The sequence below is a fragment of the Entelurus aequoreus genome, linkage group LG03 (genome assembly GCF_033978785.1).
Source record: "Entelurus aequoreus isolate RoL-2023_Sb linkage group LG03, RoL_Eaeq_v1.1, whole genome shotgun sequence".
Classification (NCBI taxonomy): domain Eukaryota; kingdom Metazoa; phylum Chordata; class Actinopteri; order Syngnathiformes; family Syngnathidae; genus Entelurus; species Entelurus aequoreus.
In genome coordinates, this window is record NC_084733.1 from 78,360,704 (window position 1) to 78,385,896 (window position 25,193).

Sequence of the window (25,193 nt, forward strand, 5' to 3'; positions counted from 1 at the left end):
TCACGTTATCGATTAAAAAATGCATTTTTAGACCATATGATTTGCCTGAGCGGCTAGGAGACACCAAGAGTAACAGGCGGTAGAAAATGGATTGGAAAGGACAGATTTAAGAAAATAAAAAATAAAATATATATATTTTTTAAATTTGGGACTTCCCGCGGGCCGGATTTTGGATACTGGCTTTATGTTATATCATAACTAAATATTTTAAGTTGCAGATATATACGTTGTGAAATGAGTTATTGACAAAGAAATATTTTGTAAAAGTTTATTTACATTCCTTAAGTGTTTATAAATGGTGTCTATCACATGGCAGTAAAACGGCTGATCAAACAAAACAGAAGTCATCGTCATGGACCCACTAGCTGTGGAAGCTAGCTCTCCGATCAGCTAAACAGATTCAATAAATCCACAATGACGTTTTGGTGAATTTACCGAGGAATTTGTGAAACAATACAAAAAGAATGCCATTGTAAGTTAATAATACTAACACAGACACCAAACGTGTTAGCATATTAGCTAATGCTAACGACGCGAGCTTGGTGACATTACGACAGCACGTACAAACGTGCATGAAAACACTCCCACAGGCATCACACTTGGGACGGTCTAGTTAGTCAAATTTGTTTTATTTATATTGTAAAACTGAAGCTGAATGAAGAATACGTATAAGTAGAAACGCTATGGACGGCAAGGAGACGGAACGGCACTTCGACTTCCAGTTGAAAGCTCTAAAAAGGAGGTCTTTGTCTTTGCTTGTTTGTTTGTTTTTGAAAACAACTTGCATTATGGCCGTCAGGGAAGAAAAATCCATAAATCAGCCGCACCGTTTTAGAAGCCGCAGGGTTCAAAGCGTAGGAAAAAGTTAGCGGCTGTAATAGAAAACAAGACAAAAGCTGCACTGACATAAATAAGACGTAATTAAGGCCAAACACATGTAGAATATGCTTAAAAAATGTGATGTGGAGGGACAACGGAATATAAAAAAAGCATAGTAAGTAAGAAAAAGCACAGTAGGAAAATAATTGAGGTTTACACCAGTTATTCTTTCAACACCCAGGGTCAAATTAGACGCTGCCAAGTTATCATTAGGTCTTGTCGAGAGAGCGACCGGCCAGGCTTTGAAGACAAACTTTACATTCTTTCTTCGTTTTTTGCTCGCTCTTCACGTCTCGACATCAGCGGTGTTGCTGCTGCTTTCCCCTGAGACTCACGCAGGAAGTGCGCACGCTAACTGCTCGTCAAAAGAAAGTGTCGTTAAAGTTCATTTTCACTAACTCGTTATTATTAAGTGATCTTCTTCCCACTCCCTTTCAGGCAAAACTGGCCAATCATGCATTACATAAAGTACATGACCTTTTGCACTATATTCATTTATATTATTACGTGTTGTCAACTTTGTACTTTTTTTTTTTATGTCATCGCCTGAAATAAATGAAAAATGAATTAATTATCGCGTTTACTGTTACACTGTTTTTTAAAGTAAAAAAACTAAATGTAGGAATTATTTTTAACACATCTTTTTGGATCCCCATTAACTTTTGTTAGATTTTTTTTTACTCTCATTGCTCAAAAAAAAAAAAGAAAGAATCAAAATCAATGGTGTCATGAATTATTGACCTTTTTAAGGCTCCAATTACTTCACATCAAATATTCTACTTATAATGTTTGGGGAACATGTTGCAAATTGTGTCTGTTTGCCATAAAATAACAAGGTTTTCTTTGACAAACAGGGCATAAAACATAACAATAAAATAAAAAGTTGTTTAACTTTAAATCGACAGATAGACCCGAAGTTGCTCTTGAATATTTAAGCGTTACAATAAAAATAAAAATAAATACTTATTTTTAAAAAAATGTATGACTGAGACCCTTCTGGCCAATCTTGAGTGGAGTTCTACAAGTAAACAAAAATCAATATTTCCTATTAGTTTTGAAAATTACAAATATCAAAATGACCCTCAGTGGGAAAACGTTTGCCCCCCCCCCCCCCCCCCCTGCTCTAAAACAACAATCGGAGCAAAAATGTTGTCAACATGCACTTTTTTATTTGACTACAAAATCAAATGTGATGGTGTGACGTGTATGTTGATGGTGTGTGTGCAGATTAGCAGACAGCAGCAGCAACTCCTGCAGCAGCAACACAAGATCAACGTTCTCCAACAACAGATCCAGGTAAGGAGTCGCCCCCCCCCCCCCCCACCACCACCACCACACACACACACACACACCCATACACACACATTCTTGTATATGTTACCTTCTTGAGACCTCCGAATAATGCCTACCTCTTTAGATATATAAAGTTTTTGTGTTAACAACAGTAATAATATATACAAACTATGCAAATATAAAAAAGCTTGTTGTGAAAAATGAGTTGGAATTTCACAAGAAAAAGTTAGAATTTTGCCAGTATTATAATAAAAAGGTGTCGTTTTACTCAACGCAAGTCAAAATGTTACAAGAAAAACTGAACATTTGTGCAATATCATGATAAAAGTTGGACTTTTACTCAATAACAGTCGCCGTTTTACAAAAAAAAGCTTAGCATTTTTTGGCAATTTTATTAAAAAGAGTCATAATTTTACTTGACAAAAGTCACAATTTCGTAAGAAAACTTTAAAACTTTGGCAATATTAATTTTATTTGGCAAAATTATGACAAAAGTCATCATTTTACTGAAAAAAAAAGTCACTATTCTACCAGAACAATAAAAAAAAGTGGCAATATTGTGATAAAAGTCAGAATTTTACATGACAAATGTCAACATTTTGCATTAAAAAATAATAATTTTACATTAAAAAAAGTAATAATTTTACGAGAAGATATGAGAAAATTTTCCCAATTTTATAAGAAAAAAGTCGACACATTGTGAGAAAAAGACTGATTTTAGTAAAAAAAATGTGTTTCTAATTGGTTTTTCATTTTCTTTATTTACTTCAAGTTATTACAGTATGTCTCTATATACAAATGTCACCATTTTGCATTAGAAATAATAATTTTACATAAAAAAGTAATCATTTTACGAGAAAATATGAGACTTTGTTCCCAATTTTATAAGAAAAAAGTCGACACTTTGTGAGAAAAGGACTGATTTGAGTTAATTTGTATTTTATTTTATTTTTTTGTTTCTAATTGATTTTTCATCTTCTTTATTTACTTCAAGTTATTACAGTATGTATCTATATACAAAATGTCACCATTTTGCAGTAAAAAATAATAATTTTACATAAATAAGTAATAATTTTATGAGAAAATATGAGAAATTGTTCCCAATTTTATAAGAAAAAAGTCGACACATTGTGAGAAAAAGACTGATTTTAGTTAATTTGTATTTTATTGAATTTTTTTTGTTTCTAATTGGCTTTTCATCTTCTTTATTTACTTCAAGTTATTACAGTATGTCTCTATATAAAAAATGTCACCATTTTGCAGTAAAAAAGAATAATTTTACATAAAAAAGTAATAATTTTACAAGAAAATATGAGACTTTGTTCCCAATTTTATAAGAAAAAAGTCGACACATTGTGAGAAAAAGACTGATTTTAGTTCATTTGTATTTTATTGAATTTTTTGTTTCTAATTGGTTTTTCATCTTTTTTATTTACTTCTAGTTATTACAGTATGTCTCTATATACAAATGTCACCATTTTGCAGTAAAAAATAATAATTTTACATAAAAAAGTAATAATTTCACAAGAAAATATGAGACTTTGTTCCCAATTTTATAAGAAAAAAGTCGACACATTGTGAGAAAAAGACTGATTTTTGTTAATTTGTATTTTATTGAATTTTTTTTATGTCTAATTGGTTTTTCATCTTCTTTATTTACTTCAAGTTATTACAGTATGTCTCTATATAAAAATGTCAGCATTTTGCAGTAAAAAATAATAATTTTACATAAAAAAGTAATAATTTTCCAAGAAAATATGAGACTTTGTTCCCAATTTTATAAGAAAAAAGTCGACACATTGTGAGAAAAAGACTGATTTTAGTTCATTTGTATTTTATTTAAATTTTGTTGTTTCTAATTGGTTTTTCATCTTCTTTATTTACTTCAAGTTATTACAGTATGTCTCTATATACAAATGTCAGCATTTTGCAGTAAAAAATAATAATTTTACATAAAAAAGTAATAATTTTCCAAGAAAATATGAGACTTTGTTCCCAATTTTATAAGAAAAAAGTCGACACATTGTGAGAAAAAGACTGATTTTAGTTGATTTGTATTTTATTGAATTTTTTTTATGTCTAATTGGTTTTTCATCTTCTTTATTTACTTCAAGTTATTACAGTATGTCCCTATATAAAAAATGTCACCATTTTGCAGTAAAAAAATAATAATTTGACATAAAAAAGTAATACCTTTACGAGAAAATATGAGACTTTGTTCCCAATTTTATAAGAAAAAAGTCGACACATTGTGAGAAAAAGACTGATTTTAGTTCATTTGTATTTTATTGAATTTTTTTGTTTCTAATTGGTTTTTCATCTTCTTTATTTACTTCAAGTTATTACAGTATGTCTCTATATGCATATTTATTTTATTAATTCTGGCCAAAGAGGCACATTTCAATTTCTTACCCACACTTGTTATTTCATACGCTTGACCAGAGAGGGAGCACTTTTTAAAACCGACACAAAGTCAATTCTAAAAATCCCTTTCTTTTTGGGACCACCCCGATTTTGATAGATTTCACCACCAGGGGTGCTAATGAGACATTCTCTATCAGATGCAATGGTTTTACCGTATTGGGACCATGATTTATGTCCTAACTTGTTCACCGGTCCTCATATGGAAGCTACTTTTCCATGTTGATGTCTCAAGAAGGGTAGAAATACACGAACACACACACACACACACACACACACACACACACACACACACATTGAACACTGTGTGTCCTCCTGGCTACGTGTTAAATTCTCTAATTCCTTTCCAAGGCGGCCATTGTGTGCTTTGGTTGTTATTGATCCCGGTCTTATTGGACCATGGTAATAACAGGCAGGTCTCGACCTCGCCTTTTATGCTCTGCCTTCTATTGAGACACACACACGCGTGCACAGCGTGACCCTGTAATTGTGGCGTTATGACGGGATCACAGAGGGCGCCATCGATCACCGGCGGGCGATCGATGGCCGTCGCACAGGCGTCGCCTGCGACGAGTTGCTTCTTCCGCCCACTCGTCCTTTCTGTTCGTCCTCTCTCCTTGCCTTCCAATCTTTTTTATTTCGCGTTTCCACTTTACAGGCAAGGCAATTTTCGTTTGCTATTTAATCCTCAACTATCTGGAAATTTGCAGGAGAAATATGTCATTTAAAAAACACACATGTTTTTGGGTGTTTTTCTTTTTTTATCACTTGGACACTTCATTAGGTACACGCTCCAATGGGATCACATGCAAAGAATCATATCTATAACTATTTGACATAATACATACAAAACCCAAAAGCAGTGAAGTTGGCACGTTGTGTAAATGGTAAATAAAAACAGAATACAATGATTTGCAAATCCTTTTCAACTTATATTCAATTGAATAGACTGCAAAGACAAGATATTTAATGTTCGAAATGAGAAACTACATTTTTTGGGGGCTAATAATCATTGTGGAGGGGGGCGTGGCCTGCCGGCCTGCAGCAAAGCAGGGTGTGCCAGGACCGGCCTCGAAGTCAGCGACAGGTTGCGTAGATGGCCCACCTGGGCCTTGTTATCTAATCACCTGTCGCTCTGTATAAGCAGCAACCGGGTGGAGAGACGGGGTGGGAGCTGGGGGAGAGCGAGAGCACGACGAACAGACACAAAAAAGACGATTGCTAAAAAGCACTAAGAGACTTGTTTGTAAAAATAAAACTGTCTTGTAACAATGAAACGGGCTCGCATGGAAATGCTTGGTGGTCTGAATGACCCACTGGAAGGCAACTTCCACAATCATTAACTTAGAATTTAATGGTAGCAACACATTGCAAAAAAGTTGGCACAGGGGCATGTTCACCACTGTGTTACATGGCCTTTCCTTTTAACAACACTCAGTAAACGTTTGGGAACTGAGAAGACCAATTTTTTCATCTTTTCAGGTGGAATTCTTTCCCATTCTTGCTTGATGTACAACTTAAGTTGTTCAACGGTCTCCGTTGTGGTATTTTACGCTTCATATTGCGCAACACATTTTCAATGGGAGACAGGTCTGGACTACAGGCAGGCCAGTCTAGTACCCGCACTCTTTTATTATGAAGCCACGCTGTTGTAACATGTGGCTTGAAATTGTCTTGCTGATATAAGCAGGGGCGTCCATGATAACGTTGCTTGGATGGCAAGATATGTTGCAATGTCCCAGTGGAACGTTGTCCCAGAGTAATGTTGTCCAAGTGGAATGTTGTCCAAGTGGAATGTTCACCATATTGAATGTTGTCCAAGTGGAACGTTGTCCCAGTGGAATGTTTTCCAAGTGGAACGTTCTCCAAGTGGAACATTGTCCAAGTGAAACCTTGTCCCAGTGGAACATTGTTCAAGTGAAATGTTTTCCCAGTGGAACAATGTGCCAGTGGAACGTTGTCTCAGTGGACTGTTGTCCCAGTGGAATGTTGTCCAAACGGAACGTTCTCCTAGTGAAAGCTTGTCCCAGTGGAGCGTTGTCTTGGTGGAACGTTGTCCCAGTGGAACATTGTCAAAATGAAATGTTCCCCCAGTGGAACTTTGAACGTTGTACCAGTGGAACGTTGTCCCAGCGAAATATTCTGCCAGTGGAAAATTGTCCCGAGTGGAATGTTGTCCAAGTGGAACATTGTGCCAGTGGAATGTTGTCCAAGTGGAACATTGTGCCAGTGGAATGTTGTACAAGTGGACCACTGTCCTAGTGGAACGTTGTCCAAGTTAAATGTTCTCTCAGTGGAACAGTTTCCCATTGCAACGTTCTCCAAGTGTAACATTGTCCCAGTGGAACATTGTCAAAGTGAAATGTTCCCCCAGTGGAACTTTGAACGTTGTACCAGTGGAACGTTGTCCCAGCGAAATATTCTGCCAGTGGAAAATTGTCCCAGTGGAATGTTGTCCAAGTGGAACATTGTGCCAGTGGAATGTTGTACAAGTGGACCACTGTCCTAGTGGAACGTTGTCCAAGTTAAATGTTCTCCCAGTGGAACAATGTGCCAGTGGAACGTTGTCTCAGTGGACTGTTGTCCCAGTGGAATGTTGTCCAAGCGGAACGTTCTCCTAGGGAAAGCTTGTCCCAGTGGAACGTTGTCTTAGTGGAACGTTGTCCCAGTGGAACATTGTCAAAATGAAATGTTCCCCCAGTGGAACTTTGAACGTTGTACCAGTGGAACGTTGTCCCAGCGAAATATTCTGCCAGTGGAAAATTGTCCCAGTGGAATGTTGTCCAAGTGGAATGTTCTCCATATTGAATGTTGTCCAAGTGGAACGTTGTCCCAGTGGAATGTTTTCCAAGTGGATCGTTCTCCAAGTGGAACATTGTCCAAGTGAAACCTTGTCCCAGTGGAACATTGTTCAAGTGAAATGTTCTCCCAGTGGAACAATGTGCCAGTGGACCGTTGTCTCAGTGGACTGTTGTCCAAGTGGAACATTGTGCCAGTGGAATGTTGTACAAGTGGACCACTGTCCTAGTGGAACGTTGTCCAAGTTAAATGTTCTCTCAGTGGAACAGTTTCCCATTGCAACGTTCTCCAAGTGTAACATTGTCCCAGTGGAACATTGTCAAAATGAAATGTTCCCCCAGTGGAACTTTGAACGTTGTACCAGTGGAACGTTGTCCCAGCGAAATATTCTGCCAGTGGAAAATTGTCCCAGTGGAATGTTGTCCAAGTGGAATGTTCTCCATATTGAATGTTGTCCAAGTGGAACGTTGTCCCAGTGGAATGTTTTCCAAGTGGATCGTTCTCCAAGTGGAACATTGTCCAAGTGAAACCTTGTCCCAGTGGAACATTGTTCAAGTGAAATGTTCTCCCAGTGGACCAATGTGCCAGTGGACCGTTGTCTCAGTGGACTGTTGTCCAACGGAACGTTCTCCTAGTGAAAGCTTGTCCCAGTGGAACGTTGTCTTAGTGGAACGTTGTCCCAGTGGAACATTGTCAAAATGAAATGTTCCCCCAGTGGAACGTTGTCCCAGCGAAATATTCTGCTAGTGGAAAATTGTCCCAGTGGAACGTTGTCCCAGAGTAATGTTGTCCAAGTGGAATGTTCTCCATATTGAATGTTGTCCAAGTGGAACGTTGTCCCAGTGGAATGTTTTCCAAGTGGCTCGTTCTCCAAGTGGAACATTGTCCAAGTGAAACCTTGTCCCAGTGGAACATTGTTCAAGTGAAATGTTCTCCCAGTGGAACAATGTGCCAGTGGAACGTTGTCTCAGTGGACTGTTGTCCAAGCGGAACGTTCTCCTAGTGAAAGCTTGTCCCAGTGGAACGTTGTCTTAGTGGAACGTTGTCCCAGTGGAACATTGTCAAAATGAAATGTTCCCCCAGTGGAACTTTGAACGTTGTACCAGTGGAACGTTGTCCCAGCGAAATATTCTGCCAGTGGAAAATTGTCCCAGTGGAATGTTGTCCAAGTGGAACATTGTGCCAGTGGAATGTTGTACAAGTGGACCACTGTCCTAGTGGAACATTGTCCAAGTTAAATGTTCTCCCAGTGGAACAATGTGCCAGTGGAACGTTGTCTCAGTGGACTGTTGTCCCAGTGGAATGTTGTCCAAGCGGAACGTTCTCCTAGGGAAAGCTTGTCCCAGTGGAACGCTGTCTTAGTGGAACGTTGTCCCAGTGGAACATTGTCAAAATGAAATGTTCCCCCAGTGGAACGTTGTCCCAGCAAAATATTCTGCCAGTGGAAAATTGTCCCAGTGGAATGTTGTCCAAGTGGAACATTGTGCCAGTGGAATGTTGTACAAGTGGACCACTGTCCTAGTGGAACGTTGTCCAAGTTAAATGTTCTCCCAGTGGAACAATGTGCCAGTGGAACGTTGTCTCAGTGGACTGTTGTCCCAGTGGAATGTTGTCCAAGCGGAACGTTCTCCTAGGGAAAGCTTGTCCCAGTGGAACGTTGTCTTAGTGGAACGTTGTCCCAGTGGAACATTGTCAAAATGAAATGTTCCCCCAGTGGAACGTTTTCCCAGCGAAATATTCTGCCAGTGGAAAATTGTCCCAGTGGAACGTTGTCCCAGAGTAATGTTGTCCAAGTGGAATGTTGTCCAAGTGGAATGGTCTCCATATTGAATGTTGTCCAAGTGGAACGTTGTCCCAGTGGAATGTTTTCCAAGTGGCTCGTTCTCCAAGTGGAACATTGTCCAAGTGAAACCTTGTCCCAGTGGAACATTGTTCAAGTGAAATGTTCTCCCAGTGGAACAATGTGCCAGTGGAACGTTGTCTCAGTGGACTGTTGTCCAAGCGGAACGTTCTCCTAGTGAAAGCTTGTCCCAGTGGAACGTTGTCTTAGTGGAACATTGTCCCAGTGGAACATTGTCAAAATGAAATGTTCCCCCAGTGGAACTTTGAACGTTGTACCTGTGGAACGTTGTCCCAGTGGAACGTTGTCCAAGTGGAACATTGTGCCAGTGGAATGTTGTACAAGTGGACCACTGTCCTAGTGGAACATTGTGCCAGTGGAATGTTGTACAAGTGGACCACTGTCCTAGTGGAACGTTGTCCAAGGTAAATGTTCTCCCAGTGGAACAATGTGCCAGTGGAACGTTGTCTCAGTGGACTGTTGTCCCAGTGGAATGTTGTCCAAGCGGAACGTTCTCCTAGGGAAAGCTTGTCCCAGTGGAACGTTGTCTTAGTGGAACGTTGTCCCAGTGGAACATTGTCAAAATGAAATGTTCCCCCAGTGGAACGTTGTCCCAGCGAAATATTCTGCCAGTGGAAAATTGTCCCAGTGGAACGTTGTCCCAGAGTAATGTTGTCCAAGTGGAATGGTCTCCATATTGAATGTTGTCCAAGTGGAACGTTGTCCCAGTGGAATGTTTTCCAAGTGGCTCGTTCTCCAAGTGGAACATTGTCCAAGTGAAACCTTGTCCCAGTGGAACATTGTTCAAGTGAAATGTTCTCCCAGTGGAACAATGTGCCAGTGGAACGTTGTCTCAGTGGACTGTTGTCCAAGCGGAACGTTCTCCTAGTGAAAGCTTGTCCCAGTGGAACGTTGTCTTAGTGGAACAGTGTCCCAGTGGAACATTGTCAAACTGAAATGTTCCCCCAGTGGAACTTTGAACGTTGTACCAGTGGAACGTTGTCTCAGCGAAATATTCTGCCAGTGGAAAATTGTCCCAGTGGAATGTTGTCCAAGTGGAACATTGTGCCAGTGGAATGTTGTACAAGTGGACCACTGTCCTAGTGGAACATTGTCCAAGTTAAATGTTCTCCCAGTGGAACAATGTGCCAGTGGAACGTTGTCTCAGTGGACTGTTGTCCCAGTGGAATGTTGTCCAAACGGAACGTTCTCCTAGTGAAAGCTTGTCCCAGTGGAACGTTGTCTTGGTGGAACGTTGTCCCAGTGGAACATTGTCAAAATGAAATGTTCCCCCAGTGGAACTTTGAACGTTGTACCAGTGGAACGTTGTCCCAGCGAAATATTCTGCCAGTGGAAAATTGTCCCAGTGGAATGTTGTCCAAGTGGAACATTGTGCCAGTAGAATGTTGTACAAGTGGACCACTGTCCTAGTGGAACGTTGTCCAAGTTAAATGTTCTCTCAGTGGAAAAGTTTCCCATTGCAACGTTCTCCAAGTGTAACATTGTCCCAGTGGAACATTGTCAAAATGAAATGTTCCCCCAGTGGAACTTTGAACGTTGTACCAGTGGAACGTTGTCCCAGCGAAATATTCTGCCAGTGGAAAATTGTCCCAGTGGAATGTTGTCCAAGTGGAATGTTCTCCATATTGAATGTTGTCCAAGTGGAACGTTGTCCCAGTGGAATGTTTTCCAAGTGGATCGTTCTCCAAGTGGAACATTGTCCAAGTGAAACCTTGTCCCAGTGGAACATTGTTCAAGTGAAATGTTCTCCCAGTGGAACAATGTGCCAGTGGACCGTTGTCTCAGTGGACTGTTGTCCAAGCGGAACGTTCTCCTAGTGAAAGCTTGTCCCAGTGGAACGTTGTCTTAGTGGAACGTTGTCCCAGTGGAACATTGTCAAAGTGAAATGTTCCCCCAGTGGAACTTTGAACGTTGTACCAGTGGAACGTTGTCCCAGCGAAATATTCTGCCAGTGGAAAATTGTCCCAGTGGAATGTTGTCCAAGTGGAACATTGTGCCAGTGGAATGTTGTACAAGTGGACCATTGTCCTAGTGGAACGTTGTCCAAGTTAAATGTTCTCCCAGTGGAACAATGTGCCAGTGGAACGTTGTCTCAGTGGACTGTTGTCCCAGTGGAATGTTGTCCAAGCGGAACGTTCTCCTAGGGAAAGCTTGTCCCAGTGGAACGTTGTCTTAGTGGAACGTTGTCCCAGTGGAACATTGTCAAAATGAAATGTTCCCCCAGTGGAACTTTGAACGTTGTACCAGTGGAACGTTGTCCCAGCGAAATATTCTGCCAGTGGAAAATTGTCCCAGTGGAATGTTGTCCAAGTGGAACATTGTGCCAGTGGAATGTTGTACAAGTGGACCACTGTCCTAGTGGAACGTTGTCCAAGTTAAATGTTCTCTCAGTGGAACAGTTTCCCATTGCAACGTTCTCCAAGTGTAACATTGTCCCAGTGGAACATTGTCAAAATGAAATGTTCCCCCAGTGGAACTTTGAACGTTGTACCAGTGGAACGTTGTCCCAGCGAAATATTCTGCCAGTGGAAAATTGTCCCAGTGGAATGTTGTCCAAGTGGGATGTTCTCCATATTGAATGTTGTCCAAGTGGAACGTTGTCCCAGTGGAATGTTTTCCAAGTGGATCGTTCTCCAAGTGGAACATTGTCCAAGTGAAACCTTGTCCCAGTGGAACATTGTTCAAGTGAAATGTTCTCCCAGTGGAACAATGTGCCAGTGGACCGTTGTCTCAGTGGACTGTTGTCCAAGCGGAACGTTCTCCTAGTGAAAGCTTGTCCCAGTGGAACGTTGTCAAAATGAAATGTTCCCCCAGTGGAACTTTGAACGTTGTACCAGTGGAACGTTGTCCCAGCGAAATATTCTGCCAGTGGAAAATTGTCCCAGTGGAATGTTGTCCAAGTGGAACATTGTGCCAGTGGAATGTTGTACAAGTGGACCACTGTCCTAGTGGAACGTTGTCCAAGTTAAATGTTCTCTCAGTGGAACAGTTTCCCATTGCAACGTTCTCCAAGTGTAACATTGTCCCAGTGGAACATTGTCAAAATGAAATGTTCCCCCAGTGGAACTTTGAACGTTGTACCAGTGGAACGTTGTCCCAGCGAAATATTCTGCCAGTGGAAAATTGTCCCAGTGGAATGTTGTCCAAGTGGAATGTTCTCCATATTGAATGTTGTCCAAGTGGAACGTTGTCCCAGTGGAATGTTTTCCAAGTGGATCGTTCTCCAAGTGGAACATTGTCCAAGTGAAACCTTGTCCCAGTGGAACATTGTTCAAGTGAAATGTTCTCCCAGTGGAACAATGTGCCAGTGGACCGTTGTCTCAGTGGACTGTTGTCCAAGCGGAACGTTCTCCTAGTGAAAGCTTGTCCCAGTGGAACGTTGTCAAAATGAAATGTTCCCCCAGTGGAACTTTGAACGTTGTACCAGTGGAACGTTGTCCCAGCGAAATATTCTGCCAGTGGAAAATTGTCCCAGTGGAATGTTGTCCAAGTGGAACATTGTGCCAGTGGAATGTTGTACAAGTGGACCACTGTCCTAGTGGAACGTTGTCCAAGTTAAATGTTCTCTCAGTGGAACAGTTTCCCATTGCAACGTTCTCCGAGTGTAACATTGTCCCAGTGGAACATTGTCAAAATGAAATGTTCCCCCAGTGGAACTTTGAACGTTGTACCAGTGGAACGTTGTCCCAGCGAAATATTCTGCCAGTGGAAAATTGTCCCAGTGGAATGTTGTCCAAGTGGAATGTTCTCCATATTGAATGTTGTCCAAGTGGAACGTTGTCCCAGTGGAATGTTTTCCAAGTGGATCGTTCTCCAAGTGGAACATTGTCCAAGTGAAACCTTGTCCCAGTGGAACATTGTTCAAGTGAAATGTTCTCCCAGTGGAACAATGTGCCAGTGGACCGTTGTCTCAGTGGACTGTTGTCCAAGCGGAACGTTCTCCTAGTGAAAGCTTGTCCCAGTGGAACGTTGTCTTAGTGGAACATTGTCCCAGTGGAACATTGTCAAAATGAAATGTTCCCCCAGTGGAACTTTGAACGTTGTACTTGTGGAACGTTGTCCCAGCGAAATATTCTGCCAGTGGAAAATTGTCCCAGTGGAATGTTGTCCAAGTGGAATGTTCTCCATATTGAATGTTGTCCAAGTGGAACGTTGTCCCAGTGGAATGTTTTCCAAGTGGATCGTTCTCCAAGTGGAACATTGTCCAAGTGAAACCTTGTCCCAGTGGAACATTGTTCAAGTGAAATGTTCTCCCAGTGGAACAATGTGCCAGTGGACCGTTGTCTCAGTGGACTGTTGTCCAAGCGGAACGTTCTCCTAGTGAAAGCTTGTCCCAGTGGAACGTTGTCTTAGTGGAACATTGTCCCAGTGGAACATTGTCAAAATGAAATGTTCCCCCAGTGGAACTTTGAACGTTGTACTTGTGGAACGTTGTCCCAGCGAAATATTCTGCCAGTGGAAAATTGTCCCAGTGGAATGTTGTCCAAGTGGAACATTGTGCCAGTGGAATGTTGTACAAGTGGACCACTGTCCTAGTGGAACGTTGTCCAAGTTAAATGTTCTCTCAGTGGAACATTTTCCCATTGCAACGTTCTCCAAGTGTAACATTGTCCCAGCGGGACGTTGTCAAAGTGAAATGTTCCCCCAGTGGAACTTTGAACGTTGTACCAGTGGAACGTTGTCCCAGCGAAATATTCTGCCAGTGGAAAATTGTCCCAGTGGAATGTTGTCCAAGTGGAACATTGTGCCAGTGGAATGTTGTACAAGTGGACCACTGTCCTAGTGGAACGTTGTCCAAGTTAAATGTTCTCTCAGTGGAACAGTTTCCCATTGCAACGTTCTCCAAGTGTAACATTGTCCCAGTGGAACATTGTCAAAGTGAAATGTTCCCCCAGTGGAACTTTGAACGTTGTACCAGTGGAACGTTGTCCCAGCGAAATATTCTGCCAGTGGAAAATTGTCCCAGTGGAATGTTGTCCAAGTGGAACATTGTGCCAGTGGAATGTTGTACAAGTGGACCACTGTCCTAGTGGAACGTTGTCCAAATTAAATGTTCTCTCAGTGGAACAGTTTCCCATTGCAACGTTCTCCAAGTGTAACATTGTCCCAGCGGGACGTTGTCAAAGTGAAATGTTCCCACAGTGAAACTTTCAGCGTTTTCCCAGTGGATCGTTGTCCAAGTGGTACGTTCTCCAAGTAGAACATTGTCCCAGTGGGACTTTGTTCAATTGAAATGTTCGCCCACTGGAACTTTAAACATCTTTCCGGTAATCATTTTGCAATGCAGTTTGCTGAAAATGATGGAAAGCGCCACTCTACATAGCAACTGACACTGTGGTCAAAGTTGTAATTGCCACAAAACATATTTTATGATATTCAACACTCTACTAAAGTGGACAGTGCCACTATGTAAGGCATAAGTAGTTGAGAGACGTTTCATGAGAGCAGAGTGTGCGTATGTGCTTTTTAAAAGGCGGTGCCTGTTGCCGAGTGGCGTGTGACGTCATCTGTTGAATCTTTTCACTGGATTGTGTTACCTCTAATTGATAAAGAGATTAAATACGCTCCATAAACGGGGTATCGTAGGCCAATTCAATCATTGAGTTGTTGTTCATTATTCCCTCATAGTAGTAGTAGTAGTAGTGTGTACTTAGCCTACACATTGTTTGCTGTGTGATGTTGCCTTCTTCTATTTGATATCAAGTTCATGTGGACCGCGTGGTATCGCATCTCCGTGTGCCTAATGTTGTGGCCGCCCGCGTTCTGAGAGCTTCCAGGAGGACCACAGGCGGTGCAGAAGGCGGCCGCTCCTCCGCCGTGTTGTTTATCCACGAAAGCGCGGCACACTTGCCGACGGCGACCCCCCGCGGGGCCCCGAGCTTTGGATCTCCACGTGCTGCTTAGGTGTAATGTAGTTAACGAGCTCTTGTTTTTTGTTTTTTTTTGGAACCGCTTGGTCTCTTTTTTATTTCCTCTTTTATTGCGAGGCCTTCAACCTTAATGAAGCTCTGAACGGACTTCATTAGACCGCTGGGCTCCAGGGGAGAGTGCGGCCATTAAATAAGAGGGAAAAAAACAAAACAAGTAGGGTTCTTGCTGTGAGGCTTGGACACTGCCTGTAGGAGCAGACTGTTATCAGGAGGAATCGGGAGATTTTACGGTAACAACTGGCAGTTCAGTCGCCAGATTTTTTTGATTTTTTTTTAATAAGTCGTCATATCAAATAATTATACATTTTAATATAAAATAAAATAATTATTAAATAATTGAATACAATTATTAAATATATTTACAATTTAATTATATAAAATAAATGTATGTTTTTTGGGGTTTATTATTACACCCACTTACTATAAATTGAAAAAGAGTAACACTGTTTGTTTTTTTTCACGTAAAATGTTTTACTATAAAATCAAGAGTTGTTGATTTTACAATGCATTACTGTAAATCATGTCAGACTCGAACCAGATCTGGCTGGTGTTATGTGGCCCTGGAAAGCCTGTAAATAATGTGCGTCAATAGATATGGCAATTGCCGTACATTCCAGACTATAAGACGCAATTTTTTTTCATACACTTTGAACCCTGTGGCTTATAAAACGGTGCGGCTAATATATGGATTTTTCTCCGAAAACAGCCGTAATGAAATAGTAAAAAAAACAACAACAAGCAAATGTGTATTTCAGGTGAAATGTTCTCCCAGTGGAACAATGTGCCAGTGGAACGTTGTCCCAGTAGAATGTTGTCCAAGCGGAACGTTCTTCAAGGGGAACGTTGTCCCATTGGAACGTTGTCAAAGTGAAATGTTCCCCCAGGGGAACTTTGAACATTGTACCAGGGAAACGTCCAAGCAAAATGTTCTGCCAGTGGTACATTGTCTCAGTGGAATGTTGTCCAAGTGGAACACTGTCCCAGTGGAACGTTGTCCCAGTGGAACATTCTCCAAGTGGAACATTGCCCCAGTGGGCCGTTGTCCAAGTGAAATCTTCCCCCAGTGGAACGTTGTCCCAGTAGAACGTTGTCAAAGTGAAATGTTCCCCCAGTGGAACGTTGTCCCAGTGGAATGTTGTCCAAGTGGAATATTGTCCAAGTGGAACGTTCTCTGAGTGGAATGTTGTACCAGTGGAAGGTTGTCCAAGTGAAATCTTCTCCCATTGGAATGTTGTCAAAGCGGAACGTTCTCCTAGTGGAACCTTGTCCCAGTGTAACATTGTCCAAGTGGAACGTTGTCCCAGTGGAACCTTGTCTCAGTGGAACTTTGTCCAAGTGAATTGTTGTCCCAGTGGAACATTGTCAAAATGAAATGTTCCCCCAGTGGAACTTTGAACTTTGTACCAGTGGAACGTTGTCCCAGCAAAATGTTCTGCCAGTGGTACATTGTCTCAGTGGAATGTTGTCCAAGTGGAACACTGTCCCAGTGGAACGTTGTCCCAGTGGAACATTCTCCAAGTGGAACATTGTCCCTGTGGGACGTTGTCCAAGTGAAATCTTCCCCCAGTGGAACGTTGTCCCAGTAGAACGTTGTCAAAGTGAAATGTTCCCCCAGTGGAACGTTGTCCCAGTGGAATGTTGTCCAAGTGGAATATTGTCCAAGTGGAACGTTCTCTGAGTGGAATATTGTACCAGTGGAAGGTTGTCCAAGTGAAATCTTCTCCCATTGGAATGTTGTCAAAGCGGAACGTTCTCCTAGTGGAACCTTGTCCCAGTGTAACATTGTCCAAGTGGAACGTTGTCCCAGTGGAACCTTGTCTCAGTGGAACTTTGTCCAAGTGAATTGTTGTCCCAGTGGAACATTGTCAAAATGAAATGTTCCCCCAGTGGAACTTTGAACTTTGTACCAGTGGAACGTTGTCCCAGCGAAATGTTCTGCCAGTGGAAGATTGTCCCAGTGGAATGTTGTCCAAGCGGAATGTTCTTCAAGTGGAACGTTGTCAAAGTGAAATGTTCCCCCAGTGGAACTTTGAACTTTGTACCAGTGGAACGTTGTCCCAGCCAAATGTTCTGCCAGTGGTACATTGCCCCAGTGGAATGTTGTCCAAGTGGAACACTGTCCCACTGGGACATTGTCCCAGTGGAATGTTGTCCAAGTGGAACACTGTCCCAGTGGAATATTGTCTCAGTGGGACATTGTCAAAGTGAAATGTTCTTCAAGTGGAACGTTGTCAAAGTGAAATGTTCCCCCAGTGGAACTTTGATCATTGTACCAGGGAAACGTTGTCCCAGCAAAATGTTCTGCCAGTGGTACATTGTCTCAGTGGAATGTTGTCCAAGTGGAACACTGTCCCAGTGGAACGTTGTCCCAGTGGAACATTCTCCAAGTGGAACATTGTCCCAGTGGGACGTTGTCCAAGTGAAATCGTCCCCCAGTTGAACGTTGTCCCAGTAGAACGTTGTCAAAGTGAAATGTTCCCCCAGTGGAATGTTGTCCCAGTGGAATGTTGTCCAAGTGGAATATTGTCCAAGTGGAACGTTCTCTGAGTGGAATGTTGTACCAGTGGAAGGTTGTCCAAGTGAAATCTTCTCCCATTGGAATGTTGTCAAAGCGGAACGTTCTCCTAGTGGAACCTAGTCCCAGTGTAACATTGTCCAAGTGGAACGTTGTCCCAGTGGAACCTTGTCTCAGTGGAACTTTGTTCAAGTGAATTGTTGTCCCAGTGGAACATTGTCAAAATGAAATGTTCCCCCAGTGGAACTTTGAACTTTGTACCAGTGGAACGTTGTCCCAGCGAAATGTTCTGCCAGTGGAAGATTGTCCCAGTGGAATGTTGTCCAAGCGGAATGTTCTTCAAGTGGAACGTTGTCAAAGTGAAATGTTCCCCCAGTGGAACTTTGATCTTTGTACCAGTGGAATGTTGTCCCAGCCAAATGTTCTGCCAGTGGTACATTGTCCCAGTGGAATGTTGTCCAAGTGGAACACTGTCCCACTGGGACATTGTCCCAGTGGAATGTTGTCCAAGTGGTACACTGTCCCAGTGGAATATTGTCCCAGTGGGACATTGTCAAAGTGAAATGTTCTTCAAGTGGAACGTTGTCAAAGTGAAATGTTCCCCCAGTGGAACTTTGATCATTGTACCAGGGAAACGTTGTCCCAGCAAAATGTTCTGCCAGTGGATCTAAACTTTACCGCTGCCTGTATTTTTTTCTATATTTTTATTGTAACATTTTCAGAATGTGTTTGTTCTAATTTTGCCCAAAGTAAGACAAAGAAAACAATCTGAAGTTGTCTTTATTTTTTAGTTTTAATGCCATGATTTTTAATAGTCCGGCCCGCGCCTGCACAGATTTTCCTCCATGCGGGCCCTGAGCTTAAATGAGTTTGACACCCCTGGTTTAGCTGATTGGAGAGCTCGCTTCCGCAGCTAGTGGGTCCATGACGATGACTTCTGTTTTGTTTGATCAGCCGTTTTACTGCCTTGTTACAGACACCGTTTGGAAACAATTAAGGTATGTAAATAAACATTTACAGGATATTTCTGCGTCAATAACTCATTTTAAAACATATCTGCGGCTAATATATGGAAAAATATATTTTTCTTGTAAAATTTAGTGGGTGTGGCTTATATCCCGGTGCGCTCTATAGTCTGGAAAATAGGGTAATTTGTGTCTTTATCACGAAAGTTTTTTGTTTTTTTTCACACTGAACTTATGTAACTTTTAAAGTCATTTTCCAAGCAATGGTGCTAAATAACTCCAGTGTGTGTGTGTGTGTGTGTGTGTGTGTGTGTGTGTGTGTGTGTGTGTGTGTGTGTGTGTGTGTGTGTGTGTGTGTGTGTGTGTGTGTGTGTGTATGTGTGTTTGTGTGTGTATGTGTGTTTGTGTGTGTGTGTTTGGAGCAGTTCAAAGTGAGCCAGGCTTCCTGTCATGTGGTTTTAAATGGTGCGGAGAGCCAGCGGGAGGTATTCATGGGTTAAAGAAATGCTTCCGAAAGATCCCTGTTCTTCTAGATATTGTTAAACACACACACACACACACACACACACACACACACACACACACGCAAGAATGCACGCACACACACACACACACACATTATTGTATTTGTTACCATCTTGAGACATCCGAATAATGCCTACCTCTTTCGGACCACCCTTTCTAGATATATACAGATGTGTATTTACAACATTAATAATATATACATACTATGCAAATATAAAAAAAAAGCTTATTGTGAAAAATGAGTTGGAATCTCACAAGAAAAAGTTCACAATTTCACAAGAAAAACTTAGAATTGTGGCAGTGTTCTAATAAAAGTCGTCATTTTGCTCGACGCAAGTCAAAATCTCACAAGAAAAACGGAACATGTGTGCAATGTTATGATAAAAGTTGGAATTTTACTCAATAACAGTCGCAATTTTACAAGATATGTTAATATTTTGGCAATTTTATGAAAAGAGTCGTAATTTTACCCGACAAAAGTCACAATTACCGCACTTAAATGTAGAATATATGTATAATACATTTATATTATTCACATGTGAATAATGCTGTATAGTATTTATTGTCTATAGTGAGCGAACTGTGGTGCTGAATTTCCCCCAGGGATCAATAATGTACTTTCTATTCTATTCTATTCTAATTTGATTAAAAAAACTTACAAATTTGGGCAACATTATAATCATTTTTACTCAGCAAAATTATGACAAAAGTCATCATTTTACTCCAAAAAATGTCAATATTTTACAGGAGCAACCAAAAAATTGGCAATATTGTGATAAAAGTCTGAATTGTATGTGACAAATGTCACAATTTTTGTATTAAAAAAGTAATAATTTTACGAGAAATAATTGCAATATTACAGAAACAGACAGAATATGAGAAATTGTTCCCAATTTTATAAGAAAAAAGTCGACACATTGTGAGAAAAATACTGCTTTTAGTTCATTTATTTATTTTAAATGTTTTGTTTTTGTTTATTTACTTCAAGTCATTACAGTATGTCTCTATATACACATTTATTTTATTTTTGTTATTAATTTTGACCAAAGGGGGCGCATTTAAATTTCTTACACACACTTGTTATTACATACATTGGACAGAGGGGGAGCACTTCAAATTTTTACACACACTTGTTATTTCATATGTTCACCAGAGGGGGAGCCCTTTTAAAACCGACACACAGTCAATTCTAAAAATCCCTTTCTTTTTGGGACCACCCTCATTTTGATAGATTTCACCACCAGGGGTGCAAATGAGATCTAATTTTGTTGTTTTTTTGTAATGTGCTTAAGGCCGATGACAAACGAGCCACGGACCACGCATGGTCCGTGGCCCCCTGTGCTGTAGAAGCTAACTGTTAATGGCCACTATAGTCTTAATAAAATCAGCTGTTCACCTGGCGGGTTTCTTTAGCTTCTTTTATCATATATTCCTGCCTTTGCACCTGTCAATGTTTAATTTTGTATGCACATTTAAATCAACAAAAAACCCAGACTTTGTAGCAATGTTCACGGACTCTAGTATTTGGCCCTCTATTAGATGCAATGGTTTTTCCGTATTGGGACCATGTTTTTGGTCCTAACTTGTTCACCGGTCTTCATATGGAAGGTACTTTTCCCTGTTGATGTCTCAAGAAGGGTAGAAATACAAGAACGCACACACACAAAAATACAACCTGGGTGGGTGAGGAAACAATGTTTTGTGTTGGTGCAGTTGTGTCCTTGTGCTCAAGTGGCGACACACTTCTGAGCTACAAAAGAACATCCATTTTCTTCAGAAAATCAATATAACTTTACTTGTCTCCACGGACAAAAGTGAGGAGACCCTTGTCTCACTCAGCAAGTGAAGGAAGTCAATATAACTTATTAAAACTTAATTGTCTTCATCCCTGAATCTTCATTCCTCACCAGAGCGGGGTGTTGTTGACAATTGTGCGTTGCTTAAGGTCGCAGGAAAACTTTAGGGAAGGTCCTTCTTTCTTCCCCGTGCATGAAGAAAAGTCCATTAAGGCTCGTGCTGGTATTGTACGCTGTTAGCATGACTTGTTAACGTGCAAAGTTACTGTGTTTTTTGTCAATATGTAGTCTCAGTGTGTGTTAATAGCACATTTTGTTAGCGTGTACTGTTGTCGTGTTTAGTTAGTGTGTGTTTTCAGTGTGATTTGTTAGTAAGTGTGACTAGTTGTTTGTGACTATTGCTGACGTTTTCGGTTAGCATGTTCTTATTGTTTTTTTTAGCATGTGTTGTTTGTTTTGCTAGCGGGTGTTGTTGGCATAAATTGTTAGCATTTTTTAAACGCGTTGTTTGGTATGTTTTGTATATATTCATAGCGTGTGTTGTTAGCATGCATTGTTCGCACTCATGTCGGCGTTTGTCGTTGGCTTTTTTGCTAGCGCGTGTTGTTAGCATAAATTGTTATCAATTTTTAAAACGCGTTGTTTGTATGTTTTGTATATATTCTTAGTGTGTGCTGGTTGCATATATTGTCAGCATTTGTTGTTTGTATGTTTCTTTTAGTGCATGTTTTTGTTGGTGTGGTCTGTTAGCGTGTTTTGTTTGTGTATTTTGTTAGCTTGTATTGCTAGCATACGTTAACAATCTGCGTTGATAGCATGTGTTGTTGGTGTGTTTTTCTTAATGTTATAGTTTGTTTTTTTAGCATGTTTTGTTTGCGTTGTATTGTGTGTTCTCAGTGTTTTTTTAGCACGTGTTGTTTGTTTTGCTAGCGGGTGTTGTTGGCATAAATTGTTAGCATTTTTTTAAACGCATTTTTTGGTATGTTTTGTATATATTCGTAGCGTGTGTTGTTAGCATGCGTTGTTCGCACTCATGTCGGCGTTTGTCGTTGGCTGTTTTGCTAGCGCGTGTTGTTGGCATAAATTGTTAGCATTTTTTAAAACGCGTTGTTTGTATGTTTTGTATATATTCTTAGTGTGTGCTGTTAGCATATATTGTCAGCATTTGTTGTTTGTATGTTTCTTTTAGTGCATGTTTTGTTGGTGTGGTCTGTTAGCGTCTTTTGTTTGTGTATTTTGTTAGCTTGTATTGCTAGTATATGTTAATAATCTCCGTTGATAGTATGTGTTGTTTATGTGTTTTTCTTAATGTTATAGTTTGTTTTTTAGCATATTTTGTTTGTGTTGTATTGTGTTTTGCTCAGTGTTTTTTTTTAGCATTTGTTGGTTTTTTTGCAAGCGGGTGTTGTTGGCATAAATTGTTAGCATTTTTTAAACGTGTTGTTTGGTATGTTTTGTTCATATTCGTAGCGTTTGTTGATAGCATGCGTTGTTCGCACTCATGTCGGCGTTTGTCGTTGGCTGTTTTGCTAGCGGGTGTTGTTGGCATAAATTGTTAGAATTTTTTAAAACGCATTGTTTGTATGATTTGTATATATTCTTAGTGTGTGCTGATAGCGTATATTGTCAGCATTTGTTGTTTGTATGTTTCTTTTAGTGCATGTTTTTGTTGGTGTGGTCTGTTAGCGTGTTTTGTTTGTGTATTTTGTTAGCTTGTATTGCTAGCATATGTTAACAATCTGCGTTGATAGCATGTGTTGTTGGTGTGTATTTCTTAATGTTATAGTTTTTTTTAGCATGTTTTGTTTGCGTTGTATTGTGTTTTCTCAGTGGTTTTTTTTTAGCATCTGTTGTTTGTTTTGCTAGCGGGTGTTGTTGGCATAAATTGTTAACTTTTTTTTAAACGCGTTTTTTGGTATGTTTTGTATATATTCTTAGCGTGTGTTGTTAGCATGCCTTGTGCGCACTCATGTCGGCGTTTGTCGTTGGCGTGTATGTAGTTAGCATGTGTCGCTAGCGTGTGTTGTTAGCCAGCCCTGCTGTCTGGCTGACAGGCGTGTGTCTTTGTTAAGGCAGCGCTGGTAATGCTTCTCATATGTGGCCCATTTCCCTCCAGGCGCACAAAGGCCCGGGCCTCGACCGCAGCGTCGGGCCCGAGCTAACGGGCTAATTAATGAGTGCAAAACCACACTCCAGCCTCTGTTCTTCATTTAGAAACTCGTCTGCGCTCCTTGATGATCCGATGCCCTCTCTCGCTTCCTGTTTGCACACATTTTCCCCCTTTAAAGATTGTGTCACCGACTTGTTGTGCGTGACGACAATGACCGATTGTGTGTTTTTATGCTAGCCTCCTACGGGAACGTGACATGCGTCGCTATGGTAACGTGCAAACATTACTTTGCTAAACGGAGGGCTGTTTGCAGTGACTCAATAAATAAATGGTTCCTCCTACGGGCACAAATTCATAAAAACAAAAACAAAAAAACAAAAAAACATGATGCAATGTCGTCCTCGGGCCAGATTGATTTTTTATTTAGGAGCTAAATCATGTGTCACAAAGTAAAACTCATCTCTCAACGTGAACATCTTTGTATCGTTAACGTTTTCCCCTTCACCAATCAACCGTGTTAAGCTCCGCCCCTTAAGGTACCCGACCCATGCGCCATCATGGGGTACATGTATATTACACACATATATATATATATATATACTACACACATTTATAAACTACACACGTACAGTATATACTACACACGCATATATACTACACACATACATATACTTTACACACATATATACTACACACACTTATAAACTACACACATACAGTATATACTACACACGCATATATATTACACACTTACATATACTTTACACACATGTATACTACACACACACATATACTACACTCGCATATATACTACACACACATATATACCACACACACATATATACTGCACACATAAAAACTAAACACATATATATTACACACACATATATACTACACTCGAATATATACTACACTCGCATATATACTACAGATATATATATATATATACATACTACTCACACTGATATACTACACACCAATATGTACTAAATACACATATATAGTGCACACATGTATACTACACGTACATATATATAATACACACACATATTTACTACACACATATATAGTACACACACATATGTACTACACACACATATATACTACACACATACATATACTACACACACATACATATATATACTGCACACACATATATATAATACGCACACATATATACTACACACACGTGTATACTACACACACATATATACTACACACACATACTGTATATACTACACACATGTGTGTTACTACACACACATTTATACTACACACACATGTATACTACACGCACATATATATACTACACAAATGTGTATATTACACACACATATATACTACACACATGTATACTACACACATACATATACTACACACACTTATATACTACACACACATATATACTACACACACCTATATACTACACACACTTATATACTACACACATACGTATATACTGCACATATATATACTACACACGTATACTACACACACATATACTACACACACATGTATACTACACACACACATATATATATTACACACACATATTTACTACACACATATATAGTACACACACATATATGTACTACACACACATATATACTACACACATACATATACTACACACACATACATATATATACTGCACACACATATATATAATACACACACATATATACTACACGCACATGTATACTACACACATGTGTACTACACACACATTTATACTACACACACATGTACTGTATACTACACACATGTATACTACACGCACATATATATATACTACACAAATGTGTATATTACACACACATATATACTACACACACATATATACTACACACACATGTATACTACACACACATACATATACTACACGCACTTATATACTACACACATATATACTACACACACCTATATACTACACACACACATATACTACACACACATACATATATACTGCACATATACTGTATATACTACACACATATACTACACACACATATACTACACACACATATATACTACATACATACATATACTACACACACATACATATATATACTGCACACACATATATATAATACGCACAC

At 40.1% G+C, this 25,193-nt stretch overlaps 1 protein-coding gene across 1 annotated transcript in view; it reads left to right on the forward strand.

The window, feature by feature from the left end:
- Positions 1–25,193, forward strand: part of LOC133646903 (transcription factor SOX-6-like) — a 281,000-nt gene that overhangs the window by 164,846 nt on the left and 90,961 nt on the right. The window contains 1 exon segment of the mRNA XM_062042819.1: positions 2,107–2,175. Coding sequence (XP_061898803.1) covers positions 2,107–2,175 — 69 coding nt within the window.